Source organism: Anabas testudineus, chromosome 16 (genome assembly GCF_900324465.2).
Source record: "Anabas testudineus chromosome 16, fAnaTes1.2, whole genome shotgun sequence".
Taxonomy (NCBI): Eukaryota; Metazoa; Chordata; class Actinopteri; order Anabantiformes; family Anabantidae; genus Anabas; species Anabas testudineus.
Window position 1 is genome coordinate 23,950,466 of NC_046625.1, and position 16,770 is coordinate 23,967,235.

Genomic DNA, 16,770 nt, shown 5'->3' on the forward strand with positions numbered 1-16,770 from the left:
TAAAATGCATCTTAGGGGGACTGGTACTGCTTGGCCACTTCTGCTAATGTGTGACTTGCAATTCTAACAAACGCCAGTGATGTATTTTCCTGTTAGATCTTTGTCAGGACACATCAGGATGCATTAGCATTTACACGAAAGAAATTAATGATCAAATGTGTCTCAGACCACCTTGACTTGTGGTTTTAGTGTAGTCTGTCTTGGTGATTGTTTTAACTTGGACTTTGTCCATGTCATGATCTAGTCACACAAGATACATTTTAAAAGTGTTAACAAAATCATACATAGCAACATTTGACTAGTGTCAAATCCTTTTCACCAAATTTTCACCGGGATGTGATGTCCAAGTAATATGCATGTTTCCTTCTTTATAGAGAACAGTTACTTTTAAGACTGTGATATATGGTGAAAGATAAAAAACGTGCCACTGTCCCTCTATCCTTTGTGTTAGGATGGTGCTGTGCTTAGCTGGAGGAGGAGCCTAGGAAGACAGGTCATTGTGTGGTTACTAAGCAGATACTGTGCTTATGGTCCGCTGTCTCTTGTGATGGAGTCCATGTTTCCTATTCCTACAGTAGACATACAAAGCTGTGAGGGGAACACAGCTGACTGAAGACACCAGCAGCAGCCCAATGAAGATTTGACCAAAGACAGGATACTCCGTCACCACAGACTTTCCCTGAGAAGACAACATATAGTAAACACCTGTTTTGACATGCTACGTAATTCCTAATTCCCCATCCATCGATCCAGGAGTCTAAGGAGAGATCCCCAGACTTCTCTCTCCATAGTTACCTCCTCCAGTTCTTCCGGGTGAATACAGAGGTGTTCAGGCTTCTCTCCTCTCTCTACTGATATGTCACCATAACATGTTACCTTTCTGTAGGTATCCCCAGCCTCTGAGCTGTATATTTTTTACATTCTTCTTTTTTGTTACTGGTCCTACCAACCTGCCCAGTGTTTTTGCTGCTTCTTCTTGTTTTTTAGTTGCCTGCTGTTCTTTTCTTTCTCCTCTTTCCACTCAACCCAACCAGTCAAGGCAAATGGCTGCCCACCCTAACCTAGGTTCTGCTGGAGGTTTCTTCCATTACAGTTCAGAGAGTTTTTCCTCTTTACTGTCACTGGGGTGCTGCTTAAGTGGGATTGTTTTCTATATAATTATGTATACAGTTATATTTTCTAAGCTGGCTTGAGGAAGGAACCATCTTTTTCAGAGGACCTTAGCTAGATTGTATTTAAACTATGACAGCGACACATTTTTTGAGATTTGTTTATTATTTTGTTTATTCCACATGTTTCAGTGGTATACTAAAGAACAATTAGAATTATTTCACAATTTCTTTTTGGATTGAATAAAACATGCTTGGTTAAAAGAGAATCCTTTGGGCCTAGAACAGATCCTTGTGGCATTTTGAGGCTATCCACTAGTGCTGCTAAGGGTGTGTGACCACTTGCCTATAGACGTTTCTGAATACATTGGGGCTTTCTGTCAGATACTTTTAGAAATAAAAATATTTGCTGATTAAACTATTTGTGCACAAGACTTTGTAAGCTATTTTATTATATTTTTACATCAAGTAGTGGCCTCCTGTCCAAAGCTGAGTGATTGAGATTTGGACATCAGAAAGTGATCAGCTGCACCAGTTTGGAGGTTTGTGAATATGGAATGGAGAAGGAATTAGTCCAAACTCACCAGCTCTTTGTTCCAGGCTTGGTAGGTAGGCGTCCCCCCCTGGATGTAGTTGATGATGTAAAAGATAAAGAGAGCAATAAGGAGAAGGGGACTGGTACCTGCCCACATGATCTTCCAATACCAGTTGGGACGATGACCGAGCATGTCTTCTATGTCTTTCTCAAACCTAAGATGAGTTGATAACATGTTAAAATAAAATAACAAATATAAATATAAATAAAATATTCCATGACGTATTGCAGATTGTTGTACTTTACACATGTGAAAGTAGTCACTATTTGAGCAAAAAGAAAAAGTGAAAAGAATACATACAAACATAGGAAACACTATCTAACACACAAATACACAAACCTTTTGATTCCATAGATGTAACTGACAGTAATGACCTCGATGAGGACAATGAACAGCAAGGAGAAAGTGGCTCCATAATCATTGAACATGGTAAACCAGTAATTTCCTGATGTGGTGGTGAAGCCCAGGCCCAGCAGCAGACAGAACAAACACACTAAACCTGCAAGCAAAGGTCAAGTTTTATTTCTTCCACTAAAACACATGTCCAAATGACACTTAGCATCATGTTCCCAGCACTTTTCAAAAGCCTCGGAGAAACACTTAAAGGCTAATTGATACAAGTGAGGTGTCAGTTCCAAGTTGTTTTATTTACACAAGTTTGGGCAGTGGAGACCCCTGGGAAGTGCAGAGTCATTGCACATTTTTCTTTCTTGTGCATTTGCCACAACATAAGCCATAACACATGTGGTGTCCACACATTTTCTGTAAGCATCATCCTGGATCTTACCATTAAACAATTCATTGCTCATGCGGGAGATGACTTTGAAGTCTCGTAGTGGGGTGATGATGGCAGTGACATTGCCCAGCATACTGCCCATTCCCAACAGCAGGAGCATGATGAAGTACAGCACGGACCACAGCTGGGACAGCGGCATGTTCTTAATGGCTTCACTGTACACTATGAAGGCCAAACCTGTACCCTCAACTGCCTGAAACACGAGACAGTGATTACCAGTGGATTGGGAAATGCATTAGCCTTTGACCCTTCATACTCGAAACACTGGACAAAAATTTTGTCCATTGTTTGGACAATACTGTGCACAGTGAAAATGGTCTTTGATGTGTCAGCCCCTTTTACCAGAACAAACTGGTAAAAGGGGCTAGGTACTGATTCATATTTAGCTGTCACAAATTTACACAGAGGCTGAAATTACTGTTAAGGCTCTAGCAATCAGTGTTTAGTACAGCTTTGCATCGCTATGATTTTATTTTGTAGAGCTCAATATGAATATGTGTATTGTATGTGTGATAAAGATATAAATTAAGTAATACCACAGGAGTTTCACTGCACTGAGACCAATTTAAGCCTCATTCACAATTTGTAGGTACGTCTTTTATAAAGAAAACCAAAATTTAACAAAGTGACAAGTGACAGACATTAAGTCAACATTAATATCCAAGAGTTTATCCACTGTTATCACACAGACAAGGTCAGAGGGGAGACTTTGAACTTCATTTGCCTTTTGTCATTTTTACCACAGTGAATTCATCAGTTAATTCAGCTGATCTCAGCTCCTTTGTATATTCTCTAGAAGCCATGTATGTTTTACTTTTGACTTAGTCTCATGTATTTAGCTGAAAGATCAGCTTTGATTGCCTGTACTGTATTTTTTTCCAGTAGTTAGTTAGCACTAACAAATTCTCTTTTGAATGTGTCTTACAGTGTGTATGAATGGATTTTATTTTCATTATTTTAATACTTGTGTGCACCATGCTCAGAAGAGTGTAATGATGTGGAACATACAGTGTCAAGTTCACTTTCCAGGTCACAGTTTTCCAGTTTGTGGGTTAGTTGAGCAAACTGTTGTGGGTATGTTGTGTTCAGCTTCTCAATCCACTCAAAGGTGTTGTCTATGGTGATACTGTCCTCTGCCAGATTAAAAGTATTCAGCAGCAGTAAGCGTGTCCTGCAAGTAGGAAAAGGGACAGTTACATGAAAGAGTCATCCAGAATAAAGTACTATGCTCCATATATTTCTGTATCACATCACATTATGACATGAAAAACTTGTGGTAATTTTAGTTACTATGGCTTTTCCCTTACTTACTCCTACATTGCCACAATCTCTTCACCTCCAACCCACACAGATAAATGCAACTCCACCCAATCTTTCTTACTTTTGTTTGTGCTCTCTTTTGGTATTGATATATTATGCACCTTATGTTGTGGAATCAGATTTATTGTTTTTATTCTTTCTGTATCCCTTTGTTTTAAATATACCTACACGTACACATGTAACATCCTGTTAACTGTGATTTGCAGCCTAAGCCTTGTGCCATTATTTCCATCTGACATTCACTATCAACAAGGACATCATGCAAGTGGTCCACATAAGAATAAGAGGGAACAACAAAAATAAATTCTCTACAGTGAGAACAGACCAGTTATGGAGCGCAAATTGGTCTGCATGGCTCAGCACTGTTTCCTCTTTCACAAACTTGCACAAAACTCACACACCTCTCCAGGCAGTTCTCATAGTTCACAGTAGCCTTAAACCCATAGATAGCAAAGGTAACACAGCTCGCAAAGATGGAGGTTCCACTGTTGATGAGGGCGACAACGATGGCCTGGCGCTCAAAGTTATTGTTGTACTGGTTGTAGCTGGCAAAAGCTATGAGTGACCCAAAACCCAGACCCAGAGAGAAAAAGATCTGAGTGGCCGCATTGATCCATGTAGTAGGGTTGGCAAGCTGTTCCATCTAAAAAGTGCACACACACACACACACACAGATGGCACACACACACAGATGGCACACACACAAAACATTACATTTTAAGAATGTAGTGTTGTTCTTGTCTACTTTCCTATTGCTAATTCTCTAACACAAGCTTACCTTTGGCGTGAACATGTATTTGACACCATTGATGGCACCATGAAGACTGACACCTCGGATCAGGTAGATAAAGAGGACCACATACGGAAATGTGGCTGTGAAGTACACCACCTACACATGGAGCCAAAAAAGCAACAAAAAAAGCACTAGACTGTATTAAATAAGTATCCATCTTTACATCTATCCATCTTTTAGATTACAAATTTAATAACAGTTGCCATTGCAGGTGCAGTTAGTTTATACTTATATTGATACTGATTAAATGAATAAGAACCAACTAGATTTAGTGTGAATCAAATGACAATAATTGTTAAGAACAAGGAAACAAGTAAAATATAATGTAGGTTTCTTAGTTGTTAATAAAAAAAAATCCTTCCATGCATTCTCTAAATGACTTTTCCTCTTAAGAGTTGCACGGGTGCTAGAGCCAATCCCAGCTATTATGGGGTACAGGTCAGGCAGCTACAGAGAGAACATACAGAAAGGTACCTAGCCAACTGGAGGATCCAAACCCAGGTTCTTCAAGCTGTGAGGTGACTGTGCTAACTGCTACTGCACCCATGGGTTACCCAATAAAAATACAGTATATTCTCTGTAAATATATTATCAATAGTTTTGTTATTTTTAAGTGAGTACAGAGTACAGTAGTTAAGTGCTGTGGACGTTAGGGCCATGGCACACCAAGCTTACATTCAGACGTCAGGGAGATTCTGTTGGCCTAGTTTTTGTAGTATGTCCATGCTGCTGGTATTTTGAAGTGCTACAACTTGGCGAACATTACTGATTCAGCATGTTCAGCATGTCTACTGTCCTGTCAGTTTGAGAGACAACATTGGTTGTGCAGCTTAGCGACTCACTGCATGAGAAATAGACCTCTTATCAGAAATATCCTCAATTAGAAGTAGCTATAAACCATAAATCTATTATGAGCGACAGAGGTGTAAAAATACTGTAATAAAGACTGCAAGGTGCTGTTTTATTTATTGTTTGTATGTATCTGCAGTATGTGTCTTCTTCTCTTTTCCTTTTTAAATGAGGAATACAGACTACTTATTGGCCTAGAAGATGTTTTAATCTACGTTGCCTCTGGTTCTTTGATGTCAGCTTGGTGTTTCACGACCCTCAAAAGATCTCAGTTACATCTGGCAGACTGGCCCTGATCACATACAATGAGGAATAGCTGTCACTGTAGATGCTACCGGTTTATGTACATGAGGGGTTTGGGTTTCTTCCTACCTTTCCAGTAGACTTTACTCCTCGAACAATGAACAGGTAGGTAATCATCCAAGCAAGCATGAGGCAGAGTGCCTGACCTGTATGGATGCCTCCATTCTCTTCAATAGAAGAAGAGATGTCCAGTGTTTCCCTGTAGAAGAAGTACTGAGTGGGGGTAGCTCTTTCACACTCCTCTATAGGACCTGTCTGGTTGGAATTGATGGGACAATCTGCCCAGGGCAGGACTGACTGTGATGAGATAAACAGTATAGGTATGTTATCTAACTGTACAAGGGATGGCCAACATTTTCTATACATACAGTATCTACAATAAATACAGTAGTCATTTAGCAGCTCACTTGAAATGAATGAAAGAGGTACCAGAAACTCCATGCATTGATGATGTTGTAATACAGACACAGATACAGGGATGTGACAACACTAGCAAGACCTAAAATGAAAACATTTAAAATTAAAACTTAAACATTGCAAGAGATAATTACTGTACAGTAGTTTCCCATTTTGCATATTCCGTATCTAACTATCAACCTATAATGTTTCTCAACAATTCAAGTCTCAAGTTTTTGAGTAAAGAAGTTAAGAGTTTGAAGAGTAATACTTCACATACTGAAGTGCATTACACTGTGACTAGCTGCAATAACTATATGAATTAAATCAAGTCATCGTAGGCTCAGGTTCAGGCATAAACTGTGCCAGGAGCTGAAGTACTAGCATTTTACTGGCAGCACAGTCATGGATGGATTACCGAACAAGATAGGCCAAGATACTTTGTATGTATGTATGAAATGACAGAGCTCAGTTATGAGATAAAAACCAAAATAGAAACCAAGCCCCAAAAAATTCTAAAACCAAAAAAGACACAAAACTATTAAAAACACATTTAAAATTACCAAAGTTGATACATTTCAGTAATAAGATAAAATGACCAAAGCATGGAACACTACCAAAAAGACCGTCCATGTCCATCCATGTGCACAATTTAAGGTGGTAGCACTTCAAAATATGTGCACTTTTCAACCATGTGTCATCACAAGCACAGCAGGCGTAGCCTGTCCTCCCGTCTTATTAAATTCAACATGCTGTAATTGTTTTCTGTCAGCACAAATGCAAATGAGTTCTGTCATTCCTACTATGTTCAGTCAGCACTTACCCAGTCCACCCAAATAAGGGCTGATGGCAGTCCATGCTCCGATGCTACCAAGACGCATCTTCTGTCCAATGGCAAGCTCTAAGTAGAACAGGGGCAAACCCTCCAGAAACAGCATGAGGAGATATGGAATCAAGAAGCCTCCTGAAGATGGAAAGACAGTTCCACTAACAATACAGAAACTATTAAAAACACTATTTATGCTGACCGCAGGTAACATCCTGAAACTGGTAATAAACTGGTAATAAAGGATATTTGTGTTAACTATAAGATACAAAATGTATATTGTATGAAGTACACTACATTATTTGTCATTAAACTCAAATAATGTTTTAACGGTGGCCCTAATCATCTTTGTACATATTCCATCAGAATTTCCTGGTGGACAGTAGAATTCATGTTCTCTTCAAACTGTTTTCTATGAGGAATTCTGTTCTTCGTGGAGGTGAAAAGCTTATGATTATCAACAATAAGATTTTGTATTTCTTAACACCAAAAATACCAGAAGTTTGGACAAGTGCTTGATATGGATTGAAATTGAAATTGCTTTTAATTTAAACTCAGATGAAGAGCAGTTTTCCTAGATTTACTTGGCAGAGGTGAATACACACAAGGACACACAGACACACACACTCAAAATACATCTTAAAATTATAATATGTGAAAAATGACCAACAATAATATCCTAATTTGTATATTTCTGTGAGCTCAAGTTCTAGGGAACTGTCAGTTGCTCGCACAACTTATAGAATGTCTAGTCTTCTCTGTGTAATTAATTAAATAGTTTATCACACACCAACAGAAATTATACATATGTACACACTGGCAAAGCTGCAGCAACTATATTAACTTTTTAAATCTCACGTCTACAAGATCTGTCAGAATTCAAAATCATTCAGTGTGATGCAGTCTATCTTGAACTCTGTCAAATGTTTGTGGGGATTTTTTTAAATGCAAAAATTCTAACTGATAGATATAAGGATTCAAGTCTAATTATATAGTGACAATACAAAGTATGTGAACCTTTTGGAATTTCATGGCTTTCTGCATTAATTTGTCATTAAGGTATGTGAACCCTTTAAATATTTTAATAAAAGCTAATTAAAGTACGGTGTTAGCATAAGTTAAGGAAATTAGTTTGGAGGTGTGGACTAGAGCTATTTCGACTGACAAATACCACTTCTTGAGTTTGTTCTGCACAAGAAGAATATGCTTGTGTGAGCGATGCCTCGCCAAAAGGAGCTTTCAGTGGATCTACAATCAAGAATTGTTGATTTACATGAAGCTGGAAAGTGTTACAAAGATTTTAGAAAATCACCAGTCTACAGCTTGGCAAACAAGCTACAAAAATAGAGACACTTTGGGACTGTGGCTACTCAATCAAGAAGTGGGTAGGCCAGTCAAAATGACCCCAAGAGCATGAAGTAAAGAAGCATCCCAGAGTAACAGCCAAAAATTTGAAGGCATCATTGGAACTGGCTAACATCTGTGCTGAGTCTACATTACGTAAAACATTAAACAAGCAGGATGTCTTCAGACAAATGTGAAAATGTCTGTACGTCAGCTAAAACTTTGTTGAAGTTGGATGATGCAACAGGCCAATGACCCAAAACACACAACAAAATGGCTTCAGAAAAGAGCTATATGACAGAGCTATAGCACTTCTGCCTGAAAGAATGGGCTAGAGTTACTCCTGAATAATGTGCAAGTCTGATTCACAGCTAGAGGAACAATCTCCTTGATGTGAATCAGTCTGGCTTCAAGAGTGGTCACTCCACAGAAACAACACTTTTGACTGTTGTGGAATCCCTACAGGTGGCAAAAGCTGCAGGTAACTCCTTGAAACATATCTCATCTCATCATCAACATAACACATCTCTTGAAACAGAAACACTTTTTTAACAGCACTCTGCTTTGATGTTGTTTCTTCTTGACTTAGATTTTGTTTGCTTGCCTTGTTCCTCACTTGTAAGTCGCTTTGGATAAAAGCATCTGCTAAATGACTAAATGTAAATGCAAATGTCTAGAGGAACCACCTGGTTGAGGTTATTGCTGCCAATCGAGGGTCAACCAGTAATTCCAGGGATTCACATGAGATTTTTATGGTTGTTCTCAATACAGATATGAAAGATCCGATTTTTTTTTTTCAAATTGTAGGCACATTGTATTTGTTAATATGTTTGACTTAGATGAAGATCAGATCACATTTTCTGCCAAATTTATGCAGAAAACTGCAGCAGTAGCTCAGGTGGTAGAGCAGTCGTCTACTGAACCCCAGGGTGAGTGCTTCCATTCCCAGTTCCTCCTGGCTACTTGCTAAGGTGTCCTTGGACAAGACACCATAACCCCATAGTAGCACCGAGATACTATCTGACAGCTGTCCAATCGCAATTTCCCCAAGGGCATCAATAAAGTATTCATTATTATTAAATTCCAAAAGGTTCACATACTTTTTCTTCTTACTGTATATAAATAAACCCAACAATCCCACTTAAGAAACTTTTAATTGTTCCTTTTTTTAATAGAGAAAACCATTAAAGGAAATAGCTTCTGTCTCCACCAGTTGGGGTAAGTGGATGGAGGAGAGAGAAAAGAACAGTAGGTAATAAAGCATCAAAAACACTGGGAAGGTTGGTAGGGCACACTGGAAACATACTCTGTACTCTCTATATACTTTTCTGCAGATATCCCCTGACTCTGAGCTGTATATAGACATGGAGATAGAGAGGAGGAAGCACAACTATGGGAGAGAGAAGACACAAAGTTAATGACCTGCAAAGGTGGTATTTGAATGGATAGAGAGGAGAGGAGAGGAGAGGATCAAGGGAGGTCCCCCAGCAGACTAATCTATAACAGCATAACTAAGAGATGGTTCAGAGTCACCTAAGCCAGCCCTGACTATAAGCTATATCAAAAAGGAAAGTTTTATGCCTAGTCTTAAATGTAGCTGGTTCCACAGAATAGGTGCTTGATAACTTAAGGTTCTTTGTTGAATCACCTTTAGCAGCAATTACATCCTCGAGTCTTTTTGGGATATACAACAACAAGCTTTCAACACCTAGTTTGGGGGATTTTCTGCCATTATTCTTTGCAAATCTGCTCAAGTTCAGTCAGGTTGGATGGGGACTGTCCGTCCTGCTCTTGAGGCCCTCCTGTGTTGTCTTGGCTGTGTGCTTAGGATCGTTGTCAAGTTGGAATGTGAACCTTCGGCCCAGTCTGAGGCCATGAACACTATTGAACAGGCTTTTCATTCAAGATATCTCTGTACATTCAGCTTTCCCTCGACCCTAAACAGTGTCCCAGTCCCTGCTGCTGAAAAACACCCCACAACCTGCTGGGGTGCTGGGAAACCAGCTTCTGGAAGAGACCTGGCTGTGCCAAACATCTTCTATTTGAGAATTATGGAGGCCACTGTGCTCTTGGGAACCTTTGGTGCCAAAGAAGTTTTTGTAGCCCTGCCTAGGCTCTGGGCTCTACAGGCAGATCATTTGACCTTGTAATTTTGGGTTTCTGACACAGTATGCATTTTTAGCTGAGTGGCCCTCTATTGAGACCTGTCTGCCTTTCCAAATCACAGCCAATCAATGTAATTTATTACAGGTCTCCAATCAAAGTAGACATTCAATTCGAGATAAAAAAAAAAAGATTAATCCCAGAGGGAAATTGGTTTCCTCTGGGACATGTCAGCATCTATCACGATAAATGCAAGGCACCAGAGTCAAATTTCAAGTGTTGCTGCAAAGGGTCTGATTATTTAGGCCAATGTAAAATCTTTTTCATACATTTGCAAACATTTCTGAAATGTAGTTTTTACTTTGTCATTACAAGGCACTGAGTTTGGAGGGGTTTCTATATAATTCTATATTTAGTTATATTCTGTTAGGTCTTAACCCTTACACTGTAAAGTGCCTTGAGATAGGTTCGGTTGTGATTTGTGAATTGAACAATAAATAGCTACTGTACTAGGACTGTAGGACTTGAACCCTGAACTCTGAGGACTTCACCTGCACGCAGCTGTGAGATTTAAAAGAGGATTCTCATTTACTGATTTCAAAGCAGGCTACCATACGATGTCCTGACACTTCAAGTTTGTGTATAAAATCAAATTCAGACTTTGCACCCGCCTCATTCCCGGAATGATCATGACTGGAAACGGTGACTTACCTCCGCCGTGCATTTGACAGAGGTACGGAAACCGCCACACGTTTCCCAGCCCGACTGCGTATGATACACATGCCATCACAAACTGCATGGGGTTGTCCCAGTTGGGTCTTGAATCTTTTTCCATGTCTGCGTCCTGGGCACGTTTCCAGGTTTGTGTTAAACAGCCGAACTTCTGGCAGAGAGGACTTGAGGAAAGGAGCGCTTCAGTGCGCGGTGTGCGGGAGGCTGCGCGTCACCGTGCGCCCTGCCAGTGTTTCACAAGCTCACTGGGATTGTAACGTGGTCGCTTTTAGGAGGAGGGCTTTCTTACGGGAGAATGATTAGTCTTATGTTATTTAATAACTACACCTCTGGCGAGCCCTTGACAGATGCTGGTATTTACTGCAGCAGGAGAATCTTATCACATCACGTTCATGTGAATTATCCCTCTCAACAGAAACAAACCACTGCTGCTGTCAGTTCAACTATGAGGTGAGTGAGAGGTGGATGTCAATCCCAGGTGAATATTGAATTGTACAGGCTGTTTAATTTAACAGTATCTTTTGTGGCACGTCCAGCCTTACCTTTTCTATACCTAAACCTTAAATGACAGTAGGTTTTCAAACTACTTCTACAGCTCGGATGCTGAGATTTCGTCACTAAATCCTTACTAAACCCAAAACTATAACCCACATTTGATCTTTGTTTTTATTGTGCTTTGCAATAACTACATGACATGCAGCTCCTTCAGTGTGGAGGATGGAATGTCCCAGTGGAATAATTACAGACTTTCATTCAAATCTTCTTAGTCCAGTAAAAATATTGATCGATTAAAAGGCAATTACAGAGAGTTCCTGCACTTACTTTAGTTTAAGTAATAGAAAGACAAATTGCAAAATAAAATAACAGGGCCATGCTCCACTCAAATACATTTGTATCTGAAAATCAGAATAATCTCTATTTGTTTCTTAGGTAACTAATGAAAGAAAGGAAGTGTATAGAGTAGGAGTACATAACTACAGGATAGTCTACCCACGACCTACTAGATGATACTCATCACACAAACACACACGACATAAATCCATCTTTTCCTGTTGTCAGTCATTCCACCAAACCTTATTGCCAAACACATATTACTGTTGACTGTAGTATAATTACTGTTTTATAGGCTACATTGTCACACTTAACTTGGATCTTTTGGTTAAATATTAATTTATTGGTCCATGTTTCTTGATGACACCTTAAGTCAAAGTGTGAAGACCTCTTCAAAGATAACAAACCACAGGTTGAACATAAACCAGCATACATTGGATACTGTTTGGGACTCCTGGAAACACACCTGCCTGACTCTTCCTTCCATGATACCTGATGACGAGTGGAGATTTGAACAAGGTGAAGAAAGTATGAGCATGTTTCATGTCCCATCCGAGACCACTGTAATTCTCAGTTTAAAGAAGCTTATAAAGCTAAGGCTCAGTCCCAATGCCATCACTCTTGGTGTTTGCAAGTGGTCAGTGGGATATTTGTGTGACTCATTTCCAGTAACTGCCATATTGTGAAAGTACTTATTAAGACTTTGACAAAGCATAAGTTTATTAGTGCTCACTGAAACAAATTAGATTCATAAGACCATCTTAACCCTAACCCTAACTATGACTCAAAGATCAAATAACATATAAAATTGAACAGCCAGTAATCTTCACATGGAAAAAGATCCCCAAGAACATCAGTTTCTCTAAAATGTGCTGGTGGTTTCATTTAGCTTTGATGTGAAGATTTATTTACAAAATATTTTAATTAATAATGTACAAAAACATGTTAAGGAGACATTCTGGTGAGATGCTTAAACCACTTTGTCTAATCTCTTCTATTAAGTAGCATTTCTTTTCTCTGATTTCCTAACACTGTCCTAAAGGGTTAGCCCTCCCACCCTGTAATAGGAACTCCACATGTGTCCAAGATGCCATTCTTTTAATAATTACTTAAAGTTCAGCTGGCAACTGAGGTTAGAGTTGTAGTTTGCATAAGTTGATAATTTTAGAGCTTTGTCTTTAGGCACAGCTTCACACCCTCATGTTCAAGCAAGTCAAAATCAAACTGCAAAACCCAATGAAATATTTTCTTCTCTTACACATCATCCTCCTAACAGTGTTACCTGTCTTGTTGCTTACCATTTTAAAGAAACATACCCTAAACATAACTATTCAGAATCCAGAAAGACTAGTGGAGGTAGTTGGATTTCTAATCTAAATTGTATTTATTTAATTTAATTTGTATATTTATTAACACATTTAAAGTATTTTTCTGTAACAACATGATCAACAATAATAATGTCTCACTTGTATAATTTGTCATTTAATTTGTTTGTAGTTCTGTGTACTTGTATGAATGCTTTTGGAGGTTTAAGATATGGAATTGAACCACTTGGTTTAACTGTTGGTAATAAGTTTATAGACAGTTGTTGTTGGTGAAAAGTGCATTCCACATTGAGGAAGGCAGTACATTATTCCCATCAGTTGCTGTGCAACAATGTGACCTGAATAAAAGGAAACATTCCATTAAATTGAATAAATTGGAAATTGGAAAATTATGGTCTTCCTCTCTCTACCTTCTTGGACAGCTGCCGATGCAATATCAGTTAAAAGACCAATAGTACAGTACACTGTGGCACAATGAGGAGACATTTCCTCCTTCTGACCATAAACATGCACAATACCTTGCCTCTACTGCTCTATTACTGTTAGACCAAGTTGTCCCATGCAGGTCACCACGACTCTCAGATGGCTACGCTGCTAGTTGTGTAATGGCCCATGTGTGGTTTCTTGCTGTGTCCCACTTAACTGTTGTTGATTTTGTCAGGGCCAATAAGCACCCCCACAGGCCTATCAGCATTTAGCACAGTGGGCCAGAAGTAGGATGCCGGTTTTTGTTTCATGAAGTAATGGAACAAGCTGAATGAATACAGTGCTAAACAAGTTCAACATGATTCTTATTTTAGCATAACTAGAGAAGTCAGGGTTTAAGAGGTAAAATAAAGTGTAGCACTCCATCAGTACATAACGAACCTCAAAAGAATTTGGTCAGCCTGTGTTCCAGTAATCTCTGTTAAATCATTCTTCCTGCAGAATGAAGTCTCCTCCTGTTGCTTAATTCCAGTTGAGATAAATTATCTTGACAGTCACACACAGTCAAATTATGCCTGGGTGAAAGTGGTTTTCAGAACCCTATGCAGAGATTTAACAGGGACCTTCACAGGATGTAATAGATATGTATTTTGGTGGACCTAAATATATAGCCAGACACTGTCACTAAGTACGTTATTGATTCGCTGATGTGAATTAAACGGTGGTTACAATGACAGGAGGGCTTTGGGTCGACAAGCCAGCAATGAGGATCTACAGAGGAGAACCCAGGTGAGTGATTTGGCCTTACTGTGTTTAGCTGTAAATGACACTCTTGTTTACTATACCAGAAGGGTTTCCACTGTTAAATTCTACCAGAATAGTCAGAATAGTCACTTCGCTCCTCACGTTTGCTTTATTTCTGTCATTGCTCACCACACCCACAAAGCCTGGAAATTGGAAATTTCTGGTTCTGCTGGAAGGATCTTCCATTAAAAGAAGTTTATTTTCTTCAATGTCACCCAGTGCGATGTGCCTTAGGATAATTGTTGTAGTGTTGTGATTTGGCATTATATACTGTAAATAAAATTGAATTCAAATGAATTCCTGCTCAAGGTGGTTCCACCTGTTTAAAACTGTTTCACTTATTTTTTCTGCTATTACGCAGTATATTGCATAAATGTGTTCGATAAAGACATAGATGATCATGACTGTTTGTGTTTAATCAGCTTAGAAATATGAATTTATCATATCACATTTCATGACCAATTTAAGCAGAAAACTGGAAAATAGTCATGACACCTTTTCTTGCACCTGTATTTGTGACTTCAAGACTTTGGCTACATGCTCTATATCTACCTCAATAATCACAACTAAAGGAGTTCTAAAAACATTTTTTCCACAAATTAAATTTGAGTAGCTACAAAAAGTTACAGTATGTAGAAACAATTCCTACATATATAGAGCTTATGTCTTCAGTATATCTACTATTAGTTAGTGGCAGAATGTAAGATTTTGTATAGCATAAAGAGGATTGCTCATGGTGATACTATATTTTTGATTTTTGATTCAGGGCAGATAACAAAAGCAGCAGCAGAGACAGGTTATGCAAGTTTTTTTTTCAGAACTTCCTGTTACAGTTTTTCATTGATAGACACTGGGCTTTAGGATGTCTTAAGGCAAACACATGATACCGTCCATCCATCCAACTTATCTCAATTCAATCATTCAGGTCTACATCCCCTCCCGTCCACTGTGCTCGACCAGTAAACGTCATCTGGTGGTACCAGCACCACACAGTCACACACCAAGGAAAACTGTTCAGCTCAGTGATCCCACGATGGTGGAATGAGCTGCCAAACTCTGCATGCTCAGCCACCTCACTTGCAATATTTAAAAAAGTGCTGCAGAGCTCTTCCGCATCTTCCTTTGCACAAAAACAAAACATAAACTTTTCTTATCTCTTGTACTTACATCTCTTGAAACAGAAACACTTTTTTGATAGTACTTAGCTTTGATGTTTTCTTAGATTTTGTTTGCTTGCCTTGTTCCTCACTTGTAAGTTGTATTGGATAAAAGCGTCTGCCAAATGACTAAATGTAAATGTAAATCTGCCACTCCATCCATGACAGACATGGCTGTCATGTACGCATGAAGTTAAAAGTATATTATTACACAAAGGGGAAGGAAACATTAACTTCTCAAAGAACTGCTCAAAGATGTTTTACCTTTGATCAGCACATCTATATCAGGTCAGATCAATCTATGTTTTCTAACAGGCTGCATACCACAGCAACTTTTATAGTTGCTGCAGTTAAACCTCTATTTAAAAAACTACTCTTGACTCAGGGGTTTTACCTAATTTTAGACCAACATCCATCTATCTCTAAACTTTTTAGAGAAAAAGATGTTTCAAAGCAATTATGTGACCACCTGCGCAGGAATAACTTGTATGAAGATTTCCTGTCATAATTTAGAGTACATCATAGTACAGAAACAGCACTGGTAAAGGCCACCAACATAATTCTTTTAGGGTCAGCCAAAGGACTTCTCTCTATATTTGTCTTGTTAGATCTTAGTGCAGCATTCGACAATATAGATCACAACATTTTATCACACAGTTTGGAACATGTAGTTAGGATACAAGGAACAGCACTAGGCTGGATAAATCCTATCTATCTAATATATTCCAGTTTGTTAATGACGAGTCTTCCATGCACACAAAAGTTAGTTGTGAAGTTCCACAGGGCTCTGTGCTTGGACTGATTCTTTTCACTCTATAATAATAATAATAATAATATTAATAATAATATTAGGAAACACTTAAATTTCCATTGCTATGCAGATGTTTCCGAGTTGTTTTTAAATATGAAACCAGATCAAGAAACAATCAATTAGCCAATCTTCAAGCATATTTTGAAACACAGAAAGGCCATTTCCAATAATTTTCTACTCCTGAATTCAGACAAGACAGAGATTAATTTGTTTGGTCCTAAAAACCTCAGATACATGATGCCTAATCAT

At 38.7% G+C, this 16,770-nt stretch overlaps 1 protein-coding gene across 1 annotated transcript; it reads right to left on the reverse strand.

Moving 5' to 3' along the window:
* Nucleotides 1–356: 356 nt before the first annotated feature.
* On the reverse strand, nucleotides 357–11,390 carry LOC113171086 (sodium- and chloride-dependent transporter XTRP3). The gene is made up of 11 exons (XM_026373461.1): nucleotides 11,147–11,390; nucleotides 6,986–7,126; nucleotides 6,174–6,265; nucleotides 5,836–6,063; nucleotides 4,600–4,710; nucleotides 4,223–4,464; nucleotides 3,510–3,672; nucleotides 2,493–2,694; nucleotides 2,045–2,204; nucleotides 1,694–1,859; nucleotides 357–679 (listed from the first exon to the last, which is right to left on the reverse strand). The coding sequence occupies exons 1-11, from the start codon at nucleotides 11,268–11,270 to the stop codon at nucleotides 509–511; spliced, it is 1,800 nt and encodes a 599-aa protein (XP_026229246.1). The 5' UTR covers nucleotides 11,271–11,390; the 3' UTR covers nucleotides 357–508.
* Nucleotides 11,391–16,770: the final 5,380 nt, after the last annotated feature.